The sequence below is a fragment of the Mustela lutreola genome, chromosome 9 (assembly GCF_030435805.1).
Source record: "Mustela lutreola isolate mMusLut2 chromosome 9, mMusLut2.pri, whole genome shotgun sequence".
Classification (NCBI taxonomy): Eukaryota; Metazoa; Chordata; class Mammalia; order Carnivora; family Mustelidae; genus Mustela; species Mustela lutreola.
Genome location: NC_081298.1, coordinates 78,938,580 through 78,965,691, shown reverse-complemented (window position 1 = coordinate 78,965,691; position 27,112 = coordinate 78,938,580). Strand labels below are relative to the sequence as shown.

General features: G+C 42.1%; 1 protein-coding gene across 6 annotated transcripts in view; it reads right to left on the bottom strand.

Moving 5' to 3' along the window:
* EML6 (EMAP like 6) overlaps positions 1–27,112 on the bottom strand; it is a 284,967-nt gene that overhangs the window by 26,783 nt on the left and 231,072 nt on the right. For all 6 annotated transcript variants that reach the window (XR_009357213.1, XR_009357214.1, XR_009357212.1 and 3 more), the window contains exons 26-28: positions 25,937–26,113; positions 18,744–18,945; positions 18,504–18,630 (exon numbers count right to left, since the gene is read on the bottom strand). Coding sequence is in view for 3 of the 6 variants with exons in the window: in XM_059187676.1 (XP_059043659.1) it covers positions 18,504–18,630; positions 18,744–18,945; positions 25,937–26,113 (506 nt within the window). In the remaining 3 variants the exon portion in view is untranslated. The remainder of the gene's footprint in view (positions 1–18,503; positions 18,631–18,743; positions 18,946–25,936; positions 26,114–27,112) is intronic.

The following is a 27,112-nucleotide window of genomic DNA, read 5'->3' as shown; positions in this document are numbered from 1 at the left end:
GGTGAAAAATGGAGGGCATAAAGAATAGAAAGGAGGGAACTTTGAGTAAAGTGGGCAGACTATTGAAGAGGCCACTCCCACAATCCAAGGGAAGGATGATGAAGACCTAGACTAAAGCAGTGGTTGCAGAGAAGGAAACAAGGGGAAGTTTAAAGAAATATTGGCAAAATAGACTTCAAGAACTTTTTAAGTGTTTAGTCTAGGGGTTGAAGGAGGAAGAACAATTCAAGTGGAACACCAGTTTTCTGCCTGGGCACCTGGGTGGATGGTGGTACCAATGACTGAGCCAAAAGGAGAAGAGTCATGACAAAAGATGATGAGCTCCCGTGTGGCATGTTAAACTTTGGACATCTGTGGGCTGGAAGCTCAAAAGAGAGGTGGGACTCAGATCCCTCAGCCAATGGGTGGAATCCATGAGATTATCATGAAGAGAGTGGGAAGCCTGAGGACCAATAGCATGTGAATGGCTAGAAGTGGGAGCCAGACATGGGACACCGAGAAGAAATGATTGAAGAGGTAGGAGGAGGGCCAGGAAAGATGGTTTCTAAAAAGTAAATGAGAGAAGAATGGCTATAACTTCACTATCCAACATAGTATCCACTGGCCACAAGCATCGCATCCAAATTAAGACATGCCATAACCATAAAATAAACACCAGGTTTTGAAGACCCAGTAAAAATAATTTTTAAAAAGAAAATAAAGTGACTCATTAATAATTTTTATGATTACACGTGGAATAATATTTTTAATATACTGGGTTAAATAAAATACATTATTAAAATTAGTTTCACCATCTCTCTTAACTTTTTAAATGTGATTAGTAAAAAAAAAAAAAAATCACCTATGTGGCTTGCATTGTATTTCTACTGCACAATGCTACTCTAGAAGAAACACGTTCTTCCTTTTAACAAGACAAAGAGGTTTGGGAATCTGAAAGTCACCATATCAGTAGAATGGCAGGGACAGAAGGCTGACTGGTAGAATGGGCTAGCGAGCGAGTGAAGGAGAGATTTGGGAAAGCCTGGATGAGAAGAGGGAAGGGGAAGGAAGGTAGGGGCAGGGATATGTATGTAAGTGTCTAAGATCAGTCAGAAGATTTACTTATTTCCCAAACACAGTTCGGTGGGGAGACTAGAATGCATTTCTTGGCTGAGGACATGGATCTAGTTTGGGGGGAGTGGCAAAAGAGATACAGGAGAGAAAGGCAATGATCAGGGAGCACGGATGGCTGGGAGGCTGAGGTCTAAGCACCAGCTGAGGGACCAGCCTTGAATAGAAAGAGGAACGTCATCCCTCTGAGAAGAACGGAAGTGAACGGTTTACATGGGGTGAAGGATGGGAAGCAAAACAGAGAAGAGAAAAAGAAGTGCCAAGATGGAGCTTATGCCCAGTAGCTTCTGTTTTCTCCATGAAGTAGGGTAGAAAAGCCATGTCCCAAGAGTGGAGGGTGTGGGCAGGAGAATGAGTAAGGGACAGAATTGTCTTTGACTATGGAGTGGCTGGCAGAGGGAGCCAACCAAAGACAAGACTGAACATGAAGGAGCAGTGGAGAGGGCCTCAGTGCCCCTGGCGACATGAACTCTGGTGAGGGCAATCTGAGCTAGTGTGATTTTCTAGTCAGAAGAATGGAGGTTTGTGCTGTAGGGGAAATACAGGCGCGAAGAACCAAGAAGCTGGTAAAGGGGTATTGAGGCAGACAAAACAATGAAGCCAGGAAGAGCTGATGAACCTAGAAAAAAATGGAGGTATTAAGGCATCTAGGATGCTTTAATAAGGATTAAGATTAGGATTACTGGGAATGAGAAATCTAGAGGGGAGAAGTTTAAGTCACTGATGGAGAGGGGAGTTACTAGTGATTCTGTACCCTATGGCTGGCAAGAGCTGAGGTTAGTCAGTGGACTGTTAGTGGAACTCCTCTGAGACAGGAAGCTGGTAACTGACGAGGAGAGGAAAGGGGAAAAGATGGCAGAGTATGACGGAAACTTCAAAGGAGGAGGTGGGGCTGGTTAAAGAGTGAGCCAATATGCTTTACAAACACCTACAAAACACCAGAGCGCCCCATACTTTACAGTCAGGGATGCTGTTTCAAGGGGCACGAATCAGGCACCCCAATAACTGCTTCTGTGAACACCTCCCCAGGTGCCATGTCACAACCACACACCAACAGAAAAAGGGAGGGTTACAAGCCTGGTAGTGCCATTCCCTCCACATGGAGATCTGAGAGATGCTCAGGGATTTGACAGAAATAGCTGCACCCTAACCCTGCCACTGTCCTGTAAGGGACTCTCCGTCTCCTCAGAAAATCGCTCACCCACATGTGGTGCGTTGTGTAGCTCCACGAGTCAACTGATTACAGTGTAAGTAGGATTTTCTGGGTGTATTACTCTTTCAAAAAAATCACTCTACCTCTGCACATTTTTTAATGATAAAAAGTGAATAAACTATGCTCTAAAGAATGGCAGGTTTAATTTCTAAAATTATTAGTTATAGAGAAGTCATTATTTTGCTTCAAACAAGACATAAAATCAAGAGAAGTGAATAAGGGAAATCATTTCTGAAGGTAGCATTAAATTCCCTTTAAAAAAAAAAAACAATTATTCAGCTTTCAGCAGAGCTATACAGGCAAGCCATAGGCCTCTGAAATTGTTAATTTCAGCATTCTGGGAATTTAATAGACACCATAACTTCACATCCTCTCACATTGTTAAAGAACAGGAAACTTGCTACCTTCTACCTACTCAGACCAGCCGGGAGTGCAGAACTCAGCAGAACTAAGGGGTGGAATAAAGAAAACTCAGCCTAGAGAGAAATGCCCTGGAAGAGCAGGGACACTCCTTGCCCTGTTTGCCCTGCACACATGTAATCGCTGTCCCTGTGTGAGGGCTGAGTCTGGCTTATACACAACACACAGGCAACAGCGAGTCTCCTAAGAACAAACACTCAGGCTCTTTAAGGTCAATCCATTATCATATATGGGATAGAGACGGAGAATTTGAGGCTCCTTCCCATTTATCAGAACAAGCTTCAAGATAGGATGTGGTGGGTTTGACAGATCTCCAAGTGGTAACTTCGAGGGTGAATTCAGAAGCACCTGTTAGCAAGACCGTCCATTCTTAGCAGCTCTTACAATCTGAGCTCACAAAGCAGCTACTGATCAGTGATGACAAAGGACCTCTGTGAGGCCAGGGGGAGCAAGGAAAGGGAAGTGCCAGGCTGTTTGTTCGTTGATTTCCCCATGGAGGGGAGCACTGTCCTGATTCACCAAGCTTGTCATGCCTCGGGCAAACTTGAAATGGGCAATGACTGATTAAATACAGCTTAAAAAACAAAACAAAACAAAAACACAAACAAAAAGAAACTGGTTTCTCTCCCTGAACATAGCAGAAAGGTTAGAAGAAAAATTTGACATTACCTAGAGATGATGGTTTCTTTCAATTCAGGGAAATCTAGCTAATCTTTGCAATATTTTTACACTTTGCCACTTGTGAGCATGTTCTTTGTTTCACTGTAAATCCGTGGACAAAGCAGCTTTGGATGAAAAATAGGTGTGATGGCTACAATAACACAGACTTTTCTTTTCCAATTCTTTTTGCCTTGGGTTATTTAAGTAGTTGTAAACCAAACAGACATTTAATTCCTAATGGACAGATGGTAAGAAGATAAAAATCTTTAACTGAGAGGGCAATCCCATACCAGATTCTACATGGGTCACACCGTGCCCATCAAAGATGAGACCACCCATGGAGACTAACAAAATGAAGGTAACCGTGGTTGCTGACCAAGAATGGATCTGTGGACATTTTGAGGACAGATGAATATATTTCAATATTAAGAGAAGCAGGCTCAGTAAATTCACCCATTCATCTACTCATTGGAAAATAGTTGTTTACTGTGTACTGAATGCACAGCACTATGTCAGGCACACAGGGAGAACTGGGACAGCACAGTGCTGACCCTTGAGGCACTAAGAGACTCACGTATCATGCTTAGCGAAATGAGTCAAGCGGAGAAAGACAACTATCATATGATCTCCCTGATATGAGGAAGTGGTGATGCAACATGGGGGCTTAAGTGGGTAGGAGAAGAATCAATGAAACAAGATGGGATCGGGAGGGAGACAAACCATAAGTGACTCTTAATCTTACAAAACAAACTGAGGGTTGCTGGGGGGAGGGGGGTTGGGAGAAGGGGGGTTGGGGTTATGGACATTGGGGAGGGTATGTGCTTTGGTGAGTGCTGTGAAGTGTGTAAACCTGGCGATTCACAGACCTGTACCCCTGGGGATAAAAATACATGTTTATAAAAATTTAAAAAGTAAAAAAAAAAAAAAAAAAAAAAAAAAGAGACTCACAGACAAAGCTGACGATCCAGTGGAACTTAACTATCTTGATACCATGGACCAAGATAGTGGTGGCTGTTAATTTGGGGCTGAAACAAAAACCAAGTTCCTTTAATGTTTCTTTTATAAATCCATGGTGTATAGTTTTCTTTATAGGGTTTTCTTTTTGCCTAAGTTCATAAATCTGGATAAACCAAATCAGAAGAGATAGAATAAAGTAGGAGAAGATCGATTTTAAGGCCTTCTCCATTCAGCTGTAAGCCCAACTTAGGAAAAGTTTTGCAAAACCCTAGAGCTAGAGTGCAAGCTGGAGGTCATTTGGTGCTGGGACCCAACTGTTCAGAGATGAAGAAACCAACATTTATAAAGGGCTCAGAATCTGCTTCTAATCGTGGACTGGTAAAAGCTTCTTGGTTTCTCAAGGAGCATATGGCATAGATTGATGGTTAAAAATGTACCAGAGGGACTAAAATATTCACGTAGGAGTATGCACAGACTCCTCCTTCATAATCCCCTGCTAAGAATAACCCTGGCAATGTCGCCCCAGCATCTCCTCATACTGGGGAGCTAAGATGGATGAAGGGTGACATAACTTTGCACACCATGGAGGACTGGGAGAGGGATTCTGCTCAGGACAAGTATGCCCCTCATACATGTTTCGGGGTGCCCAAACTGCCCTCTTCATAGTGGAACTCTACTGAGATGGGAAGGAGAGTGTCACCCTTCAGGATCCTGATTTACTTGTAGGTCCCCAAGTGGGGTTACTGAGAGATCCTGAGAGGTTGATGGCTGGGGTCAGTCAAATGTGGGTGAGTAGTGCAGGGCACCACTGGTGCCTGGGAACAAGTCCCTGTATGTGGGGACTCCTGGAGGCACCATTCATCCATCCACACGGAAGGAAGCTCACAGCACATATGAATGAGCAATGACCAGAAGAGCCTGGTCCCCTGGATCACCCATGTCACACAGTCCTTGCCAGAAAAAGGGGATAGTTAGTCTCAGTGCCACAGAGATTAGGATTAAGGGCTGTTGTTTGGAATTGCCTAAAGGCAGAAGCCGGGGGGTAACTGACATGAGAGCTAGAAAATTGGCCAGGGGTGCCAAATTCTTAGAGGAAGAAATTTCCAAACTGGATTATGGATATAATGATCAGATGCCAACAAGATCTCAGACTTTGATATCTAGCCCATGGATATCAGTGACTAGAAATGAACCTAACCTTGTTAAATTGTTAAGGAATTTATTCACTCAATCAGTATCATTTTCTGAGTGCTGGCACTGTTATCAGATTCAGAGAAAAGGCACTGTATCAGAAATTTTGCTTTCACAGAGTTGACATCTTAGCTGCGGGAGAGTGGCTTTATGAGAATCTCCAAATCTGGCAAACAACAAAGGCCTGTGATTGCTCACCTCCTAAGGCCTCTAACAACAGAAGTGGGATTATAGAGCAAAGCCCCAAAAGGCCATCCTCCATGAAGCCAATCCCAGACTTGGCAAAAGAGAATAAGGACAAACAAAGAAGAATTTGGCAAGCACAACAGGTAGAGGAGAGAAGGATGACCAAGGACCCTATCCCACTGTGCTGGAGATAACCTCACACAACCTGAAAGACGGCATGCTGAGGCAAGATTCTGGTCAAGCCAAAGTCAGTTTCGCTAAGCTCATGTGAACATGTTGCAGTGTGTGAGAGTTGTTTTAGAGTGGCTATACCTTCTGAGCTGGCAGGCAGGCATATAGTCAGACGATCTTGAACACTTGGGTTTGTGTTTGGGGAGGATACAGACTGTTAAAAGATATAAAATAAGACCTCAGGAGAACAGTAAGGGGAGCCTCTTCTGTTTGGAAAAAGTTCTCATAAGTATGGGTGTCTGTTTCATTGGGGTACTCTGGGGACTTGTGAAACCTTACCCCTGGCTAAGGAAATGCTGTTAGTTCCTGCCTATGTAACCACGCTGATAGCTTGCCAATACTCCAAAATTAAAGAAGTTTTACATCTCTCACTTTTGTATTGTCATCTTTCCATCGTCGACACCACTGTCCTATTGTGATGACCAAGCAGATTGCTGTCAGAGTGAGATTAGTGCCAAGGACTCCTGCAGGCCCTTGCCAGAATGCAACCAGCTACTTTACAGACAAACACTGGACACCTATTGAGGTTTTAGACGTAAAAAGATGCCCCATGGGAGGAGCTGAATGTCGCTTTGACTTTCACTAAGTCAACCCTTGTTGTAAAAGTTAGAGACTCCAGAATCAAAAAACAAGGGGAATTTAAAGATGCCAAAGGTTTCAAATGTTGGAGGTAATGGTAATAGCACAGTTGATATAAAATCCTGTCATTAACTAACCTTTGCTATAAAAAATGGCCAAAAATGGAGAATAATTTCAAATTAAAAACTTTAACTGTGGTGATTTCTACTTTAAGATACATGAATTATCCCAACTAAGAAGAGCCCAAGATGAAGTAGCTTTATTAGTGAAATTTACCAAACATTTGAAGAAGAATTAACATGAATTCTTCTCCAACTCTTCTAAAAAAATCAAAAAGGAGGGAGCATTGCCAAACTCATTTTACAAGGCCAATATTATCCTGATATCAAACCTGATACCAAAGGACACTGCTGGAAACTAATAGGCCCATATCCCTAATGAATATAGATGCCAAAATTCTCAATAAAATACCAAAAACCTTTACTTAGCAGCACACTGAAAAGATCATTCACTATCACCAAGCGGGATTTATTCTATGGATGCAGGGAAGGTTCAAAATATGCAGACTATCAAGATGATACATCTCAACACAATGAAAGAAAAGCATCATATGATCATCTCAATAGATGCAGAAAAAGCATTTGACAAAATTCAACATCCAATCATGAGAAAAACTGTTAACAAATTAGGCATAGAAGGAACATATCTTAACATGATAAAGTTCATATAGAACAAGCTCACAGCTAACATCATACTCAGTGGCAAAAGGTTGAAAGCCTTTCCTCTGAGATCAGGACTAAGACAAGGGTGACAATTCTTACAACTCCTATTCAACATAGTACTGAAAGCCCTAGTGAGAAACAATCAAGCTTGAAAAAGAAATAAAAGGTATCAGAATTGAAAAGGAAGAAGTAAAACTGTTTCTATTGCAGAAGACATGATTATATAGAAAGAAAATACTAAAGACTCTACCTGAAAACAATTAGAACTAACCAAAGAATTTTGTAAAGTTGCAGGATACAAAATTAACATACAAAAACCCAGTAGCATTTCTATATGCTGACAACAAATTTTCTGAAAAAGATGTGAAAAAAAATGATCCCATTTATAATAGCATCAAAAATAATGTACTTGGAAATTATTTTAACTACAGTGGTGAAAATCTCTATGCTGGAAACTGTAAGATCTTGATGAAAGAAACTGATGAAGACAGAAAGAAATGGGAAGGTATCCCATGTTCATGGAATGGAAGAATTAATATTGCTAAAATGTCAATACCACCAAAATCCACCTATAGATTCAATGCAATCCCTATTTAAGATTCCAGCGGCTTTTACTATTATTATTATTATTCTTTTTACAGAAGTAGGAAAAAAGACTCCTACAATTTGTATGGAACCACAAAAGACCCCTAATAATTAAAGAAATCCTGAGAAAGAAGAACAAAGCAGGAGGTATGACATGTCCTGATCTCAAGCTAAACTATAAAGCTACAGTCATTAAAACAGCATGGTACTGGCATAAAAACAAATAGACAATTGGAACAGAATCAAGAGCCCAGAAATAAACCCAAGCATACATGGTCAACCCAATATTTGACAAAGGAGCCAAGAATATTCAACTGAAAAAAGACAGTCTCTTCAATAGATGGTTCTGGGCTGATTAGATATTCACATGCAGAAGAAAGAAAATGAACCCATATCTGATTCCACTCTCAGAAATTAACTCAATGGATTAAAGACTTAAAAGTAAGACATGACGCCTGGAAATTGCAAGAAGAAAACATAGCAACAAAGCTCCCTGACATGGGTCTTTGTGATGATTTTTTGGATATGACACCTAAAGCACAAGCAACAAATTAAAAAATAAACAACTGGGACTATAGCAAACTAAAAAGTTTCTGTGAAGCAAAAGAAACCATCCAAAAAGTGAAAAGATAACCTATGGAATGGGAAAAATGTTTGCAAACCATGTATCTGGTAAGCAGTTAATAATACACACACATGTGCACACACACACACCTCATACAATCCAATAGCAAAGGAAAAAAAACCCCAAAAACCTTAAAAAATGGGCTAACGGCCTCAAGAGACATTTCTTCAAAAAAGATATAGGACAGACCAATGAAAAGATGCTGAACCTCACTAGCATGAGAGGAATGCAAATTAAAACCACAATAAGATATCATCTCACACCGGTTTGGCCATCATCAAGAAGACAAGATAGATAGTGGATGTGGAGAAAGGGAACACTTGTGCACCTGTTGGTGGGAATACAAATGGGTGCAGCCACTGTGGAAAACAGTATGGAGGTTCTTCAAGACATTGAAAATACAACTACCATATGATCCAGTAATCCCACATCTGGGAAATGTATCTAAAGGAAACAAGAACATGAACTTGAAAAGATCTTTGCACCCCAAAGTGTGCAGCACCATATCTGCAACAGCCAAGACATGGAAATAACCTAAGTGTCCCTCTAGGGCTAAAGATAAAGAAGATGTGGTACAAAAAGAGTAGAATATTAGCCATTAAAAACACAGGAAATCTGGCCATTTACCATAGGTTGTCATTTGTATATGGAATCTAAAACAAACAACCAAACTTGCAGAAAAAGAGACAAACTTAAGTTCACCAGAGGTGGAGGGGAAGGGTGAGGGGAACTGGAGCAAAGTGGTCAAAGGTATAAACTTCCAATTATAAGGTACAATATGCAAGTACTCGGGATGTGTGATATATAGGACAGAGAGTAAATCTTCAGAGTTCTCCTCTCAAAGACAAGGGGTTTTTTCCTTCTTCTTCTTCTTCTTTTTTTTTTTTTTAATTTGTTGTTGTTGTTGTGTTTCTATGAGAGGATGGAGGTTAGATGAAGCTACTGTGGTGATATATTTCACAATATACGTTAATCAAACCATTATGCTGTCAGCCTTAAATTTATACAGTGATGTCAATTATTTCTCGGTAAAACTGGGAAGAAGATAGAAAAAAAAGCTATATTGACATTTACCCACTACTGCATGATAGGGAAATGAAGAAAATGTATGTGGGTACTAAATATTTCCCCCGACAGTAGCTCAATCTCGTAATTCTTTATCACTTAGGACAAAAACACTAAGGATGATATTCAAATTTAAAAGTGATTTTCTAATTATATTGTGGACCCCTCTCTGGAAAACAGTATTTAATTAAGACACAAGGCTAGCTTGATACAAGTGTATAAAAAGCTTTGTTTCTTGAAACTTTACAATGGGATTAAGTCCATGTTACAGAGCCAGGTCAAAGAGCAGACACCTAGCCTCCACACACCTAATCAAAGGAGCACTAGAACTATCAGTGTCATCAATTCTACCCTTAGGCATAATTCATCAGTAAACTACATTAAACTGGGGCTAAGGCAATACAATTTAGGGGATAAAAATGAACTCTTCTACCTCAGACATTTTCTTAAAGGGAGAGATGAGCTTCCCAGTCGGAGACAGGCAGGAGAGGTGACAGCAAGCCCAGCGTCCGGCTGAGGAAGGGGAGACACGCTTTAGCTCACTGGGGGATTCTGATTGCTGGCCCTAAGTTATGCAGCTTCTGAGGGGAGGAGGCAGGGGGGAGGGTTTGACCCTCTCCTTCTTCAAGTGAAAGGTGGAAAATATAATGTCATGAAGATAGAAACATAAAGGGTCAATTACCACATTCACTTCTCATCCCTGGACAGCCAGCCAACAGCTGCAAGTCTCAGTGCTACTAATAAAGGGCCTTGAATAACAGACCGTTACCTCAGGAGCCGCAAGAACGCAGCCCCTGAGCTAATCTGTGTGCCCACTTAGAGAGACAGAAGTTACTGGGTATGTATATGTCAGTTTCCACAAAAATAGTTCACTTGGTACTTATTTTGTGTTTTTCATCACAGAGTTAGGTTTTTGTCTGAATGCACATTCCAACTAAATATATCAAATAAAAATCTCCATCTTTCCCATTCCCCATGCATCAAGGGGAGGAAGAGATGGGGACAAGAGTGTCAAACAGGAGACATTTCAACATCAACTAGGAACCACAGCCCGACCACATGAAACTTGGGAGACTAATGGCTGATCAGCTCAGCTGGGTTTTACTAACAGACCACGTGCCACCTTTGGAGATATTATATATCCTATTTGTAAGTTACAAAAAGATGTCTTGGTGATCCACCTGTGTCACACTTACCTCATATCCAAAATTGGTATTGCACGGTAATTTAATCCATACAAAAAAATTGGGTATTGGCACTAGACATTTGTACAGCTCTAAGTTTCTAATTTGTTCTTTTTCTTCATGTGAAAATAAAATAAAAACCTCTGGAGATGGGCCAAAGATGTTCACATCTTATTTTTAAAGATGTGTGAAAATATAAAAATGTAATGTGACTATAAAACATCAATTTTAAAACATGGCCATTCTCAGTGCACTAATGTTTTCTAGAAGTTAATTCTTCTGACACCCCTGGACAAGGGTGTAAAACTATGGCCCATCAAAACTGATCCATTTAAAATTGCGTAGAGCTTTAAATGCTCTAATGATTCTTGATACTGATTTGGCTTTATTTACTGGTATCTTGAAATGACTGTATATATCCAAAGGCATTTATAAATGATAGTGATTACTGTTCCAACATTAAAATGGCCAGAGGTTCTTTTCTGTGATAGTAATACCAGTTTCCATTAGAAAAACAAGCAAGCAAAATACGAAAGAAGTATGGGCAGGATATTTTCCACCACTTCGTGTCTATTCCCCACCCTTCTCTGCTCCTGCTCTGAGCCCTTCATGGCCAGGCTCTGACAACTGCATCAACAGGCGCTCTTGCCTTTCAGCTTCTGACTGGCTTCAGCTTGAGGAGCAACAGTAGAAGAGGGAAGGTCAGAGAAGAATGCAACTGGGGAATTTAATCCTCAGAGAGCTCCTTGCTGGGACTCTGGCCAGTGCCCTTTAACCTTCTTCCTCACGTATCAGCTCCTTAAGGCTGTCTGCTCCCATGGCTAATGCTCCCCACATCTGGGGAGCCATCAACCTTGGGACACAAGAGTGGTGGAGGGGCTACCCCATCCCTGTTGTTTCTCTTAATTCTGCCCACACCTTTGTGACCAATCCTTTCATTAAACATTTTAAACTCTCCCCAAATTACTTCCTTTTCAGAGTGCTCTTGCTTTCCTGTGAGGGCCACAACTGACAGAAAGCTTAGGTCACACCTGAAAGACTAAGGTTATACCACTCACGGTACACTAATTCTAAGAAATTCTATCTAACATAATGGGTGCCCTATATTTTACATTCTTTGAAGCCAGCCTCAGACAGCCACAGCCAAGAATCAAAACCAGAAAAGGAAAAGAAAACTTTCTCATCTTTTAGATGACACGATCCAATATAATCTTTAGAAATACAATAAATATAATACGGCACATCAAAGCATGACAAAGGCCCTATTAAAACAAGGCAAAAAAGAGTTAAATTTAAAATATCAGTATAGTTCATGATCTTTAAAAAAGTTGCTTTTTTTTTTTCTTTTTCTATTTTAGGCCTACAACAATTTAAGTTACCTCCAGTAGTTACGGGGAACTAATGTGCACTTATAGAAACCAGATTCCATGCTGGGACAGCAAAACCAGTGATGAGTATGGGACCGACCTCTTCTCAAAAACAAGGACAATTTTGGAAGTACACAATGGTATTGTGAAAAAGTCACATATAACAACCCAAAGAAAGGTCTGCTAAAGGCCACACAGTGACAATTTAAACATTAAACAATGACAACAATAACACCACCAGGATTGGCTGCACATAAAATGGTTATACTTCTGCCTCAAGAGACAAATAAAACCTATGCCTTTAAAAAGGAATATATACCAACAGCAACCAATTAACCAGTGCTCAGTTGATCATCAAAAAAACAAGGACAGAAAGAATGAAAAATGATTTTTCAAAAGAAAAAAGTGATTTGTTTCACTGATATGACTTAGAGTATCCAAATAGTTAGCAGTCTGAAATGTCAAAGTCCTTTCCCTGCTAAGTTGATGCTATGAAATGCCAACTCTTAGGCCAGAGGGTAAAGGACAAAAATGGAATTAGACGAACCTAAAAGCTTGGGCCTTCTCAGTGATGTCTCTTAAAGTTGACCTTTCCTCCCTGTCTCACAGCGTGTACTGGTCATTGAGTGACCAAGCACAGAGCCAGAGTTTCTGGAAGAGACTGGGCGGAGTCTGGGGCAGAATGGCAGGGGTGGAGGAGGGGTAAGGATTCAATTCTTCTGCAGGAGTGACACAAGAGTTTCTGGTGCCTGGCAGAATCTTTACCCCACAGGAGCATTGCTTATGTTCCAGGAGGAATTTGAAAGTCTAGGGGAAGTTGGTTCTTTTAGAAGATAGAGTGCTACCTCCTACTCTGTATATATCTAAAGATATATACAGAGTATATATAGAGTAACTTTTATATACAGAGTAACTTTTGTCTTTTATATACAGAGTAACTTTTGTCATAACAAACACAAGCTTTACATCCTCTGACTGTTGACTTCTTCTAACATTCTATTATTGTAGAGTTGTACAAAACATGCACATGGCAAAGGCAGGAGTCTGTGACTGTTCCAGCCGGCTGAGGATTATACAGATGTGGACCAGAGACAAAACGCAGAGACCCCTGCATTTTGTGTGTGTCTCTCTCTCCTTCTAAGTGGCGGTTTAAAAAACTATCCTCGTTCTGTCCTCTCCTCACCACTGTCTCTTTGGCATGTTAGGGTGGTCAACATTACTGTAAGTCACAGGACTATGAAGAGCTTCGTCTGAACCTGAAGAAGACTTCATAGCTCCCCGAGATCCTGGATGTGGGGCTGGACACAGTAACTGATTGAAACTCTTTGGGAGGGGCTAACTGTATTTTCAATCATTTCTGTGGGATAGTTTAAATTGCAGTATTTTAAGAGTGTGTATATGACAAGAAAAAGGTGGTGGGCAGTAGACACCTCCTGTTGTGGGCTCATACAGAAATCCAATTCTGTTAACCACCTTGGACGTTTACTTTGGGTAGGGGTGATCACACTGCTCATTTATGGGTAGGATGTGACTACTTACCTAAACAGCCAATTAAAGGCTCATATTTTACAGATCACCAGTGATTGGTTCAAGGGTGGTCATGTGACCCACCAGAGCCAATAGTACATCATCAAACATTTATAAGGACTTGTCAATCAGAGGCAGTTCTTTCCTGCTTGACTCTAAGCTTCAGGCACTGCAGTCATTTTGCTACTTGAATTGCAATAACCAGAGAAAGCAGAACTGAGCTATGGGGAGAGAACAGCAAGATCTGAGTTTCCCTATCATATGACACCTAAAGTCACCCTACCCCTGGATTTTCGGATGTGTCAGCCAATAGGTTCCTTTTGCTTAGGCCAGTGTGGGCTGGGTGACCTCCCTGAAACTGAAAGTCATCCCTCATAAATTAGAAAACAACATATCAACTTGGTGTGACCTTGGTAAAGTGGTGCAAGAAACTTCTAGTTCAAATATCTACTAGGGTAAATTGAAATTCAATTGGCCACCCGTGTGTGACCTAGCATGACTGTGCAGTTTTCTCTGTGTGTTGCAATCTCATTGGCCACCTCTGTGTAGCCAGGCTCAACCACATGGCCTTTGCTCTATAAAAGTTAGTCTGTGAGGCTGGGAGGGGTCGCCTCTTTGTAAGAGATGGTTTGATTCCCGATGCTTGGCACGAAATAAAGCTTTGCTTGACCTTCACTCTGTATCAGTCTCGCTCCTTTGATTGTGGACCTAACATCTTACAGGCAACTCTAGTAATCTGGTGCTGAGCAAATTTCAGGGATTTTGTCACCTGATGAGTTCAGGAGAACTAAGAACATAGTATGTTGGTACTATCCCTTGTGCTGTTATGATGGTAAGTGTTTTGTATCTTAAATTGCTCTGAAAACCAGCCTTCCCCTCCTGTTTTTTCTTTCCAAAACAGAGCTGACATTAAGCGTATTTATTAAGGAATAATTTTAAGTTTGCAGGCAGATGAAGCAGCCATAATATTGAGAAAACAGGGCAAAGTAGAAACGAGGCCAAAAGTTGAAAGTGAGGGGGTGTGTCAGGGTGAAGGTGGGAACTTGAGAAGCAGGAGAGGTTTAGAAAGGTTGCTATAGACCAGAGCTGGAGTCAGCAGAGGTTGAAGGAGAGCACTATGGGACAGCCCTGAGTGTGCGGGTGAGCTCTAAAAGCATAGGTTCCCCCAACTGGAAAAGGCTTAACAGTCTTCCTGACTTTCCTCAGCCCCATGCCACACACGGCAGGTGAGCAGCAGGATTACTCAAGACTACCTGAGGCTGGGTTCTGGCTAGACCAGTTTGGTTAGGTGAAAGGGACAAGCGCCCAGTGTGCTAGGGCAAAGTTGGAGTGGGGGACCCGGATACTTGATAAATACCTGGAAGGGATTTCATCTTTGGTAGGTATAATTCAGTATTTTTTCGAGAGCAATTACAAATTTCACTCCATTTCCCCACTTCTCAAAATACTGGAACTAGAGATCATGTGACTGCTGAAGAATCCGAACTCCCGGTATGTTAGGAAATGTACAAAGAAGCACAATCCAAAGCCTTGCAGCTCTTTTAAAATCAGATAATGGGGTCTAATCAGAAACCATCTAGGATTACCTGTAAAGCGAGGAATTAAGAGACACAGTTGCTTAAAAACTAACTGGTGCATAACTTGCTGCTGTCTACAAGGCACTGCTTTCACTATGATGGATCCTGTGCTCATCTCATGTTTCTAAAGTGGAAAAGGATTTAAATTGAAAGTAGAATTTTCTGAAACACTGGTAAATGGCAAAACGAGTCCCTGCAGCAAGAGGTTGTTCCGTGCTCACGCCTCTTGCAATTCTCCAGTACTTGTCTCCGGTTAGTCTCACTGGGGTGTCTTGTCCTGGGTGTTTAGAAAAAGCACCCAGGTATCTGCAGGTCTGTGTGGGAGGGAACAATGAAGGGCGGGCCAAGAAGAGCCTCTGTGTCTCTAATCAGGGTCAAAGGGAAGAATGTCAGGACAGACAGTCCTGAAATTTTGGCAGGGAGAAGCCACGTGCTGCCTGATGTCAGACTCTTTGTCTGAGGTCCCCAGCTTTTCTATTTCTGCCTCTCTCTCTTCTGCTTGTGATGCTGGAGTTCACAGAGCCTGGTTCTTATCCCGGGTGAGGACTCAGAGGAGATATTTGCCAAGCTTATTGTCAAGAGTCCTCCCCACCCCACTTTCCTTCTCTCATCCTCCTTTCTCACACAGTCTCTGAACATCCCACCTTGACTGTCATGCCCTTCTCTCTTCTGTAGTCCAGATGCTGTCTAGCATCCTATCTCTGAGGTTCAAGTTCCCCTAACATTACTGATGACAACTGGTGGAGACAGCTTGTTTTTGGTTCTGATTAGGATTTGCTCCCATGGATGCTGTTGATTCAGACACCATTTACTGCTCCTTCCTCGTTCATTCCTTCCTAACGTGGTCCAGCTTTGCTCCCAGCATGCCTTGCAGCTGTCATCCTGCTTTCTGGTTACAGCCCACTCTGGGAACTGAAGCTGTCAAGGCTTTTAAGTTACCAAGGATGTTGCTCTGTATAAAAAAGCCTTGATTATTCCTCTGGACCCTATATTTATCTCAAAAATGTTTGTTCACTGCACTTTTGTTTTAAACTACACCCTGGTGTGAATTATTTTAAAATGCCAACAGAGTCCTGAAATGCCAACCCCTATATCTCTCAATACTATGCAGCATTTTTTTTTCCTTTTGTATATATCAAAAAGTCAATCCCGTGGCTGCTAATATACTTATGACAAGTGCCCAAACTGATGTGGTGAGGTAGCTTCCAAATTCTGGAGTTTTTAAGACTGAAAATTCTTAAAGGTCCTTTGTACCTCCCTCTCACACCTTTTCCTAAATTGGACAGGAATGAGTATTTTTACAGGACTGCTCAAAGACACCTTGTGACAAGTGGAAGTTTAGATGAGCCTCCGCTTAGGTGAGAAACCAGCTGCAGTGTTTGGAGTTGGGAATTTGCTTAGATTTCTAAGTCTTAGTGGCCGGCCTAAGTCTCAGCATGACAAAGCACTGGGTTGTAGACATCAGCCAGAAACAACCTTGGAATAATAGCCAAGTCAAGTTGTTTCGTAAAGTACATGACATTGGAAAGTTTGGGTAATTTTTCTCCCAAAAGAATGTTTAATTTAGACCAAATGTTTCTAAGGGTGGATTATTTAAGGGTGAGGCTTACTAAGGCACTTAGGTGCATATGGTCCTTTATTCTCAGTAGTAGGCCCTTTAAATTATTTTCTCTTTGTGGCCTTAGAAGAACAATGTTGCAGGCCAGATAAACTATAATTTATAGACCACTGCAGAAAAATCCCTATAATTTTTTTAATCAAAAGAGAACTCTGAATCTTCCCAGTGACATTTAACAATGTGTTAAGATTCCAAATTTGTGTACAGCATCCCCTGTTTAACAAGCTTATTTTTTTTTAAGATTTTTTTTTTTTTTAATTTATTTGACAGAGAGAGATCACAAGTAGGCAGAGAGGCAGGCAGAGAGTGAGAGAGAGGGAAGCAGGCTCCCTGCTGAGCAGAGAGCCCGATGCGGGGCTCGATCCCAGGATGCTGGGATCATGATCTGAGCTGAAGGTAGCGGCTTAACCCACTGAGCCACCCAGGCACCCCAACAAGCTTATTTTTAAAATAAGATTTTCTTTATTTATTTGACAGAGAGAGCTCACAAGTAGGCAGAGAGGCAGGCAGAGAGAGGGCGGGGAAGCAGGCTCCCTGCCGAGCAGAGAGCCCCAGTGCGGGGCTCAATCCTAGGACCCTGAGATCATGACCTGAGCCGAAGGCAAAGGCTTAAACCACTGACTCACCCAGGCACCCCTATCAAGCTTATTTTAACATCTAGCAATGAACTGAAGAAGAAGGGGGAAATATTTCTTTATATTTACATTCCCACCTAATTTTAAGAAGTGATAGATAAAATTTTTGAAGCAGTCATTATTAGGCAGAAAGCCACACTGAACTAAAAAAACCAAAAGAAAACCCTGAATCTCATTAATTATGTGGGACTAGGGTACTTGGGATCACCCAACCCATGTCTATAGGAAGTACCCAGAGAGAATTCTTAAAACATCTTTGTGATCCATGTCAGATGGATGGATGTGATCCATCCATGTCAGATGTGATCCATCTAACATCCATCTCTTCAGATGTTAGAGTTTTTAGTGAGTATTTATCCTTCCTAGTATGAATATGGTTACGTTGAGAAACTAGTAACTATTAGCTTTTTTCCTAAGAAAATTGCCTAAGTATTTGGCTATTTTCCTTACCGATGTTCACAATAGCAAATCAGAAAGACCTAAAATAACATCTGAAACTATATAAGGATGCCAAGGTGGCAAAAACAAATTGGTTAGGTCTGGACTCACCAAACCCACCTGAACAATCTTGGGCAGGTGAAGAGACAATGACAGAAGGTACGCCAAGTGATACAGTGTGATACACAGACTCTGGTCAGAACAGAGGATTATTTTTTGTGACCCACAAATATTTCTTCAGGACCTTAGACACCCTCCCACCCTCCTACCCCTCTAATCGGGATGTCTCCTGTTAGCCATCACATTCCAGCCAGCGGGTGGCTATCCTGACATCCTTTCCGGACAAGAGGAAGCCTGATTCAACCAGATCTCATGTTCATTCAAGTCATATTCCACAACCCACTTCTGCAAAGTGTGACCCATGCTTTGCCATGTATCAAGGGCCATGGGCAATTTTCCCCAGGTTAAGTCTGTATGCAGGTTAAGACTCTGTGCATATACACAAAAGCCTAGTCAAGGTAGCAATTCTGAGGCCAAAGAAAATGAACTCTTGTTGATATCAGTTTCTTGTCATCAGATATAATAAATGTGGACAAACCTGGCGACACCATACCTTTCTTCCACCGAAACTTCTTTCAGCTGCTGGTGTGGTTTGGTGCCTTCCATCTCCCTGATGCTCACCGCATAGATCTTGGTGGTGTAGTCAATGGCCTTCTCTCTAGCAACGTCGCTGTCATAGCCTCAAACAATGGAAAGAAACAGGAGCGTGGAGTTGGTTGGCAGTGGGAAGGGAGGATGGGGGGGGCGTTGTGCAGGAAGGGGCAGCAGCTCATGGCCGGTGGGGCTTGCTCACCTCCGTCCTCTTCCGCATCTGTGTCCGACTCCTCACTGTCCACTAGTTTGCTCTCTTGGGTCCCCACGAACTCCCTCGTCCAGATCATCAAGGCGGTGTCCGCGCCGCCCACCGTGAGCAACACAGAGTCATTGTGCAGCCACCTCACGTTGGTGACGTGCGCGCTGTGCCCCACATACTTCTTGAATCTTGCATGCTGGCCCTGTAGAGCCAGAAACCCATGAGTACTCTATCCAGAGTCTCATTACTCCTGCCTCCAGACTATTTCATCCGTGTTCTTTTTTTTTTTTTTTTTTTTTTTTGACAGACAGAGATCACAAGTAAGCAGAGAGACAGAGAGAAGGGGAAAGCAGGCTCCCTGCCGAGCAGAGAGCCCAATGCAGGGCTCGATCCCAGGACCCTGGGACCATGACCTGAGCCGAAGGCAGAGGCTTTAACCCACTGAGCCACCAAGGCACCCTTTCACCCGTGTTGTTTTCCAGAGTGGTTTCTATGGATACAAAGTAAGCAGTCGATCTAAGCAGCAGTTTCTCTCTGTTTCTTTAGAGTGGAAGCTCCATGAGGGCAGGAACTCGGCCTCTTTTTTTCCTAAAACATCACATAGTATGGAGTTTGTGAGGGAAGGAAGAAACATTAGACTACAGAACCTACTTCTGGGAGCCTAATGAAGTGTACGAAGCTTATTTGTTTCTCTCAAATATCAGATGTACATTCTCCACAGGTCTCTAGTGGAAACTCCTGATGGTGAGTCTGGCTGACATTTGAGATGAGCTTCCCAGTCAACCCCCATAGTGGCTTCTGTACCACAGCCCAGGCTAGGACAGAAGACCGAGGAACTGCTTATAATCCTGGGGCCTAAAATAAGATTTAAAACAACACAGCAGTTTCTGCCACAGATACTGGAAACAATTTTCACTGGAAACACCCAAATAATTCATTTTAAAACAAAGTTAGTTCCTTCTCAACAAGCATAACCAAATAAAAGAGCCCAATTTATGAGTGAATACGGAAAGCTCTTCAGCGTTGCATACCCGGGCCACACAACATTCACCCCGGGCGGGGAAGGAAGAGGGTGAAATACAAGGCGGCGGCTCACACGGGGCAGTCCTGACATGCGGCGGAAGCCAAAGCTGCCACCAAAAAGCAGCTTCCATTTTTGGCTCATGAGCCATGGCCTGGCAAAAACAGCTCCGGCGAGAGCCATTTAAAGAGGGAGAGTTCTTCCATCCTCTCAGCAACAACCAGAGAATACCTTGACCGATGTGGGAAGCTGCACACTCTTTCTGAGGTTGTAAGAGGGCCATCGGTATCCCCAAAGGAAACTGGACTCAATAACGGAAGAGGCTTCCAGAGGGTTTTGGACTGGCATGCTAGGGAACCTGAAACCAGCACAGACACATGGCAGGAGACAGGTGCAGCAGAGTGCGTGACTCTGAAATACTCTTAGTCAAGATCTCTCTGTATTGGGCGGCCCCCTACCTGAGAGAGGAGTGGCAATGCCCACTCCTCAACAGAGTACTGAGTGTAGAAAGAGCAGGGAAGCATAGAGGCAGGCCATATTTCCAGGAAGCCTTCCAGAGCCACTGGTTTGCTACAAAATAGGCAGAGATAATGGGAGCAAAGAAAACAGGCATAGTGGCGGCAGCCATGTGTCCTGCTGGTCTTCCAGTTGGAAGCAGGAACCTACCCACTGTATCTACTACAAACACAAGCTTATTTCTTGAGGTGGACAAAGAAAAGAGCCTGAGGAATGTCGCTCCATACTCCTACTTACATAATGGGATATAAGGTTTCTAGACAGGATGAGAGACGAAATCCAAAAAGAAAGGTTCGGGAGAAAAAAACATTCTAAGGTGATCATAATCAGATTGCAGAGGGAAAAAAAGTGACACAGGAGAAAGAGGAAAAAGTTCTGAGCCACTGAAGGGATTTCACAAAGCTGAGATTCTTGCAGCAAAGAGGGATTCAAGATTCTCAGAATATGAAACAAGATCACTGCTCCATGGAACAATAAAGGGAATTCATAGTTACTAGACACTTTCAGGAAATTAGCTTCTCCCCCAGAAGGAAGAGGCCAGCTGGGATGTTGGGTGGTTCCCTTAGGGCCTATGGAAGGAGCCTCCTGCCGACCTAGCAGAGCCCGTCCAATGAGCTGTCCTTCCGGGTCATCAAGTCAAACCACGCATTTGTGTATCCCTCGTTGGGACTCTCTACCACAACTTTCCTCTTCCACTGAGTCACGAGAAAACAGAGAATCTGGAATATGTCTCCACAGGACTGGGTGTTGACCGCTGTTTGGTGAGGCTTACCTAAGAGTTTGACGATAGCGATGTACCCTCTTCCCAGATTCACATTTTACATAGGGCTTCTCTGCCTGTCACACTTAACAGACAAGGTTCCTTTCAGAAGAACCATTCTCTAGAAGCTTTGACTTTCTGGGAAGGAGACTTGAGAACATGAGGGTGGGTTTTAGAAATGTCAATGACGTGGTGTATTTTAACCTCGCTGGTATAGTCGAAGGTCGCAACTTGCAAGGGAATGGAGGCTATGGGAACAACTGGCCAGCTATATAGATGGTGTCTAAGGAAAGAACTGGGTTTTCTGTGACATGATACAAGGTATTAGAAAACTGGGTGGACTCTGGAAAAGGACAGTCTGTTCCATGGAGGCAGGAAATAATGTGATAATCAGGGGACTAATACCTCATCAAGAAGATTTTAAACTGTAAAACTGAATATATAAGAGCACGTGTTAGTCATTGCAAGAAAACTGCCTGGAAGAGAGGCCAAGTAACTCCTAGAAAAGAAGAACAAGACAAGGGGTCAAGAAGAAGACATGACATTAGAGTGTAACAAATGGAACTTGGATTTTGGGCAAAGAGACTGCTCTGTGGTGATGAGCACTTGTAGGTATTATGAAGGCCCAATGACATGGGACTCCCTGCTAGACTACTGCAGTGGGAGGTGGCTAATGGGGTAGGACTGTCCTACCAAGACACCACATGTGGGGAGGGGGCTTAAACAACGGAAATTCATTTCTCACAGTTCTGGGAAAAGGCTGGAAAGTTTAAGATGAAGGTGTCAGCCAATCTGGTTCCTGGTGAGAGCTCCCTTCCTGGTTTAGACACACCATCTATGAGCACACGGAAAGTGTGTTTATGGCTTTTCCTCAGCGTGTGTGTGCATGGAGAGAGAGAGAGAGTGATCTCTGTGGTGTCTCTTCTTACAAGAACATTAATCCTATCGGATCAGAACCCCAGCCTTATGCCCACATCTAACCTTATTTCTGCAAATGCCCTCTCTATATACAGTCACACTGTATGGTAGGGCTTCAACATATGAATTTTGGTGGGGAAGCAAACATTCAGCTTGGAGAACTTTGTCCAACAGGCTCAGAGCACTGGAGGAGTATGACTATAGAGCTAGAAAAATTCACCAACGTGGGTCCCCATATTTAGGGGTGAAAGTGTACCAGAAAAATCAGATTAAGAAAAAGAAGAGGAAGAGAAGTGACACTATCAAAGTAGTTTACATTGACCAGGGGTTTTCAAATGCTTTTAAATTATGAAACCATTTCTTTAATCAGATCTTACACAGTAGAACTCAGGAATAAAAAGATAATCAATCCAGCTTAAAATAGTGGATAAAAGATTTGTACAAACACTTCACAAATGGTCAATAAGGAAATAAATAAGTGCTTAGCATCCTTAGTCATCAGGAAAACATAAGTTACAAACACAATGAGATCGCATTATCTGCTCCCAGGACAGCTAAATTTTACAAGTCAGACAACTCTGAATGTTGGCAACTGGAATCTCTTAACTTCTCTGTGAGAATGCAAAATGATACAACCACTTTGAAAAAGGTCTGGCAGTTTCTTAAAAAGTTAAACATGCACTTCCACCTATGACCCAGAAATTTCACTCCCATTTACATAAGAGGGAGAAAACATGTCCACAAAGATTCATCCAAAATATGTTGCTTGCAGTTTTATACAAGCAAACACTGGAAAAGCATGTGCCCCTTGATAGCCATGTTGATAAACAAACTCTGTTCTATCCATACAATGGAATTCCGCTCAGCTATAAAAAGGAACACACTATTATTACACAGAATACCAAGGAGGACTCTCAGAAACATTATCTGAGTGAAGGAAGCCAGACATAAAACAGCACCTACTTGATCATTCCATTTATATGAAGTTCTGGGCCAGGTAAAACTTATCTATGGTGAAAAACAATGGAATAGTCTCTTCATGTGAGAATAGAAGTCGGAGGCGGGAACTGACTCAGAAGTTAGCATGAGGAAATTTCCTGGGGTAATGATAGTGATCTGTATCTTGATAGGTGTTTGGATCGTGTAGGTGTATGTATTTGTCAGTGTTCACCCAAAAGGAACCTTAAGTGGCACCTGGGTGGCTTAGTCGGTTAAGTGTCTGCCTTGGGCTCAGGTCATGATCCCAGGAGAGCCCCATATCAGGGCTGAGCAGGAGCCTGCTTCTTCCTCTCCCTCTGTTCTATCCCTCCCTCCCACCCACTTGTGCTCTTTCTCTCTCTCAAACAAATTCATAAAATCTTTGAAACAAAACAAAACAAAAAAGGAACCTTAAAAAATTTTGTGTATTTCAACTATATAAATGTTTTACTTAAAAAACACCATAAGCAAATACTGAACAATAGGTAATGATAGGCATTTGAAACACTCAGGGCTAAGTACCCTGATACCTACAACTTACTTTGAATTACATATAGAATCTAGGTGGTGGGGTCCCAGGGGTTTGCTGTATCATTCTTTTGCCTTATCTCTATGCTTGAACATTTTCTTCACAAAATTTTGGAAGAAATCTTACACAGAAACTCAATGTATAAAATACAAAACACACAGTGACTCTGATGAAAGCAGGGATGGGGCCCCAGGGCCCCTTCACTTGGCCCCTACCCTGTTGCTTGGGGTTGTCCTTGAGGAGCCTCCTTGGAATTCTGAGAGTTAGAGGAACACAGCTTGAAACTTCTGCAATAGGCAGCCCATGACTTGTTCTGTGGGCAAACTCATTTCAAAAAATGTAGCTGTAGGAAGGACAAGGGCTACAGAGAACTGAACTGTGATCAGACAGGAAGGGGAGCTGGTAAGTGGTAGTGAAGTCATGAATCATTGAGGGAAGGCTACTAGTTGGCTTTGGAATTTGGGACTGGACGTACACATGAGAAGTGTGTCTTAGAAAAAACTACAAAAATAACAATCTGACAGTATGCTAGCAAATGAAAGATCTAAGAGGAAGGCATCTAAAGAAACCCAAGTTGCTGCCAAGGAAACTGGTGTGGTCGGGTCTTAAGTGTACAAATGACGGAGGAGCAGACAACCAAGGATGAATACAAAAGTCTCACCCAGACAACTTTAATACAGTTTCAGGAATGCTGAAGTCAAAACTTAAGACACTGAAAAGGAATTTAAAGATATATTTAGGGGTAGAAAAAAAACAGAAGTTAGGAACACTATTTAGATCAGATTATTTAATAGCAAAAGAAAACAGATCTACTCATCTCCTCTATAAAGAGAATGCTCTTCAAACCAAAAAGAGCAAAACAGAGCTGTATGCATGAGTCTAGGTCCATCCAATGTGACCACAGAAGTCAGATCAGTAACAGCGGGGGAGTTTAGAAACCAGGAGAGGTGGCACCAAACATAAAAATGTTCCTGTACTCAAAAGGGAAAACATGTAGACTCTGGCAAATATTGATTCATGAGTTGATGCAATCCCTGGAAAATTCTAAGGTGAATTATTACACAAAAGGTCAATAAGCACTGGGAAAAGGAAGTAATGATCACTAGGCAAAACAGGGGTTCACTGTGAACTGCGTATCTTTTACTGATTGGTTTATTAGAAGGAGAGATTAAGGATACCAGAGACACAGTCCATGTGTCTTTTAGCAAGATATTTTCCAAGTTATTAATGATGTGTCCTTGGACTAGAGATAAAAATATGAGCTCGGTGATAGCACAGTCAGGTAAATGTAAAGGTTTGTTACTGACCGAGGAACTCTAACCCAATGGGTGTACTAATAAATAGAATATTAAAATGAATGGGGGTCCTGGTGCTGCCACTGGGTTTTTCTAGTCTTTTTATTTCTTCTCCCCATGATTTAAAACTTCCACTTGTGAAATGAGAAGATAATGTGATGCTGGAAAGGAAAGTAAGTATTTTGAAAAGATACTTAAAAGATGTTGACAGGTTAGAACAATGAGGTGTAGTAACATAAATCTCATTGAGTACAGATATAAAGCTCTGTACTCAAATTTTAGAAAATCAATTGTGTACATACAAGATAAGGGATAACCTAAACATTTTTTCTGGAATGAAATCTAAGATTCAGCTGCACAGTGTGGCAGCCCATAGAGCTGGTGCCACTTGAGTGTGATCTAATCCAAATACAGAATCAAAAGAAGAAGGTAAGAGTCCCGCTGAGCCTGAGCTGGTCAACAACTGAAGTGGTGAATTCCATTTCAGATGAGATAGTCTGGAATGGAACTGATAACATGGAGTGTGATCAGAAACAGGGGCAGCTGGAAACGTGCTGTGGGAAATGCCTGAAGAACCGGACACATTTCGGCAGGAGAAAATGAGATATCAGGGAGTCAAATACTATCTTCCTCCACATGAAGGGTCAGGGAGAGGACTGCAGTTACTTGGTGATGGTTCAGAAGGCAGAACTTTGGCTAAAGAGAAGAAACTTCAGCACTGTATAGAGCAGAACATTTTGACAATTGAACTAAGTGTTGGCAAAGATGCAGAGAAGTTGGGAACCTCGGTATTAAAAAAAAAAAAACACAACTATTTAATAATGAATTGGGCCGCTTTGTGAGGTAGTAAGTCCCTCTTCTCTGGAAGTATGTTAGTACAGGTTAGAAAGGCACTGGTCCAAGACATTGCAAAGAAATTCCTCCCTTGCAGTTGGTGAGATGTTGGATTTAATGGCCACTGAAGGCCTTTCAAGGAGGAATTGGATACCACGAGGATCCGACTTCTATACTAAACAAGTCAGGAGGTGTTTAGACAGCACACATAGCAAGAGGGCTGCTGATGACATCGCTGACTGCTTATGCATTCAATATTTAAAAATCCACTTAGATACAATACATAGCTTTTAGGTTATTGATGAGACTGAGCAAGTATATGCAATAAGCATGCAGTATTACCTTGACGGGATAGGAGAAAAGCTTAACAAAGCCAAAATCATCTCCGGTGGCTAGGAGGGAACAGTCTTTGGTAAGACTGGCCGCATTGACATCAGTCACGTCGCTATGCGCAGGCCAGATGCCCTCGCAGGTCGGCCCCAGGACGCATGTCCACGTGTCCCACTCTATCTTCTCAATCTTAAAAAGAAGGAAGGAAAATGAATATATTTTCACACAACTGAGAGATCTTTTTCACTGGAAGCACAGTTGGTGGGCAATGTTACAGTAGTTCCTGGCGTACAGCAAAGTGATTGCCCAAGTCTATGCATCCATTAAGCTCTGCTCAGCACAAGTGTAGCTCCCATCTGTCACCATCCAAGTCTATTACAATACCACTGACTGCATTCCTTATGCCGTATGATCCGTTTTTCTTTTTAAAAAGAAACGATATGAAGCGGAGTCGCTCTAACTGAAGACCTAGCCAACATCAGGCATTTGTGTTGTGATCTGAGGTGCGAAAGTTCCAAGCTGCATTTGTGAGTGGCCTCTGCATTATCTTAATAAACATTACAGCCAGGTAGCCATATATTTTCTACAGATAAAATCAACAGTTTGGAATTGTGGAAACCAGATGACAAGAAAATCTCTTAGTTCTTCCCTACATATGTACCATCACTGAAGCCATAAACTGGATCATTTCTCAGTGACAGCGGTACTAAGACTCTAGGCCAGATGATTCTCTGTGGTCAGGGACTGTCCCATGCACGGGAGTATTTTACTGGCATCCCTCTCTTCTACCTGCCAGTAGTCTCCCCCCCAAGGGGTCCCCAAACATTGGCAAATGCCCTGGAGGAGGGGCAAGATGGCTCCCAAGTGAGAACCACTCTGCTTCATTGATGACTCGGGCTGATCAGTTAGCATGCTATTTTTAAAAGTCACAGACATAATTTTTGTTTTAAAGGACTACTTTCTAGAAGGAATGAGTAATAAGATTCTGCAGCTAGCTTAAATCCTGTATGCTACGGAGAGATGATCTTAAAAAATTGAAAAACTGTTCATATTGCATTGCCCTAAAATATATATTTTATCCTTTAAAACTGTTTTGTCTGAAATTCATGGACAGAAGACTTAAAATTCACATAGGTCAAATTGTGATATAATCTAGGCTTTCCTTTTTAATATAAACAACAGTAACTA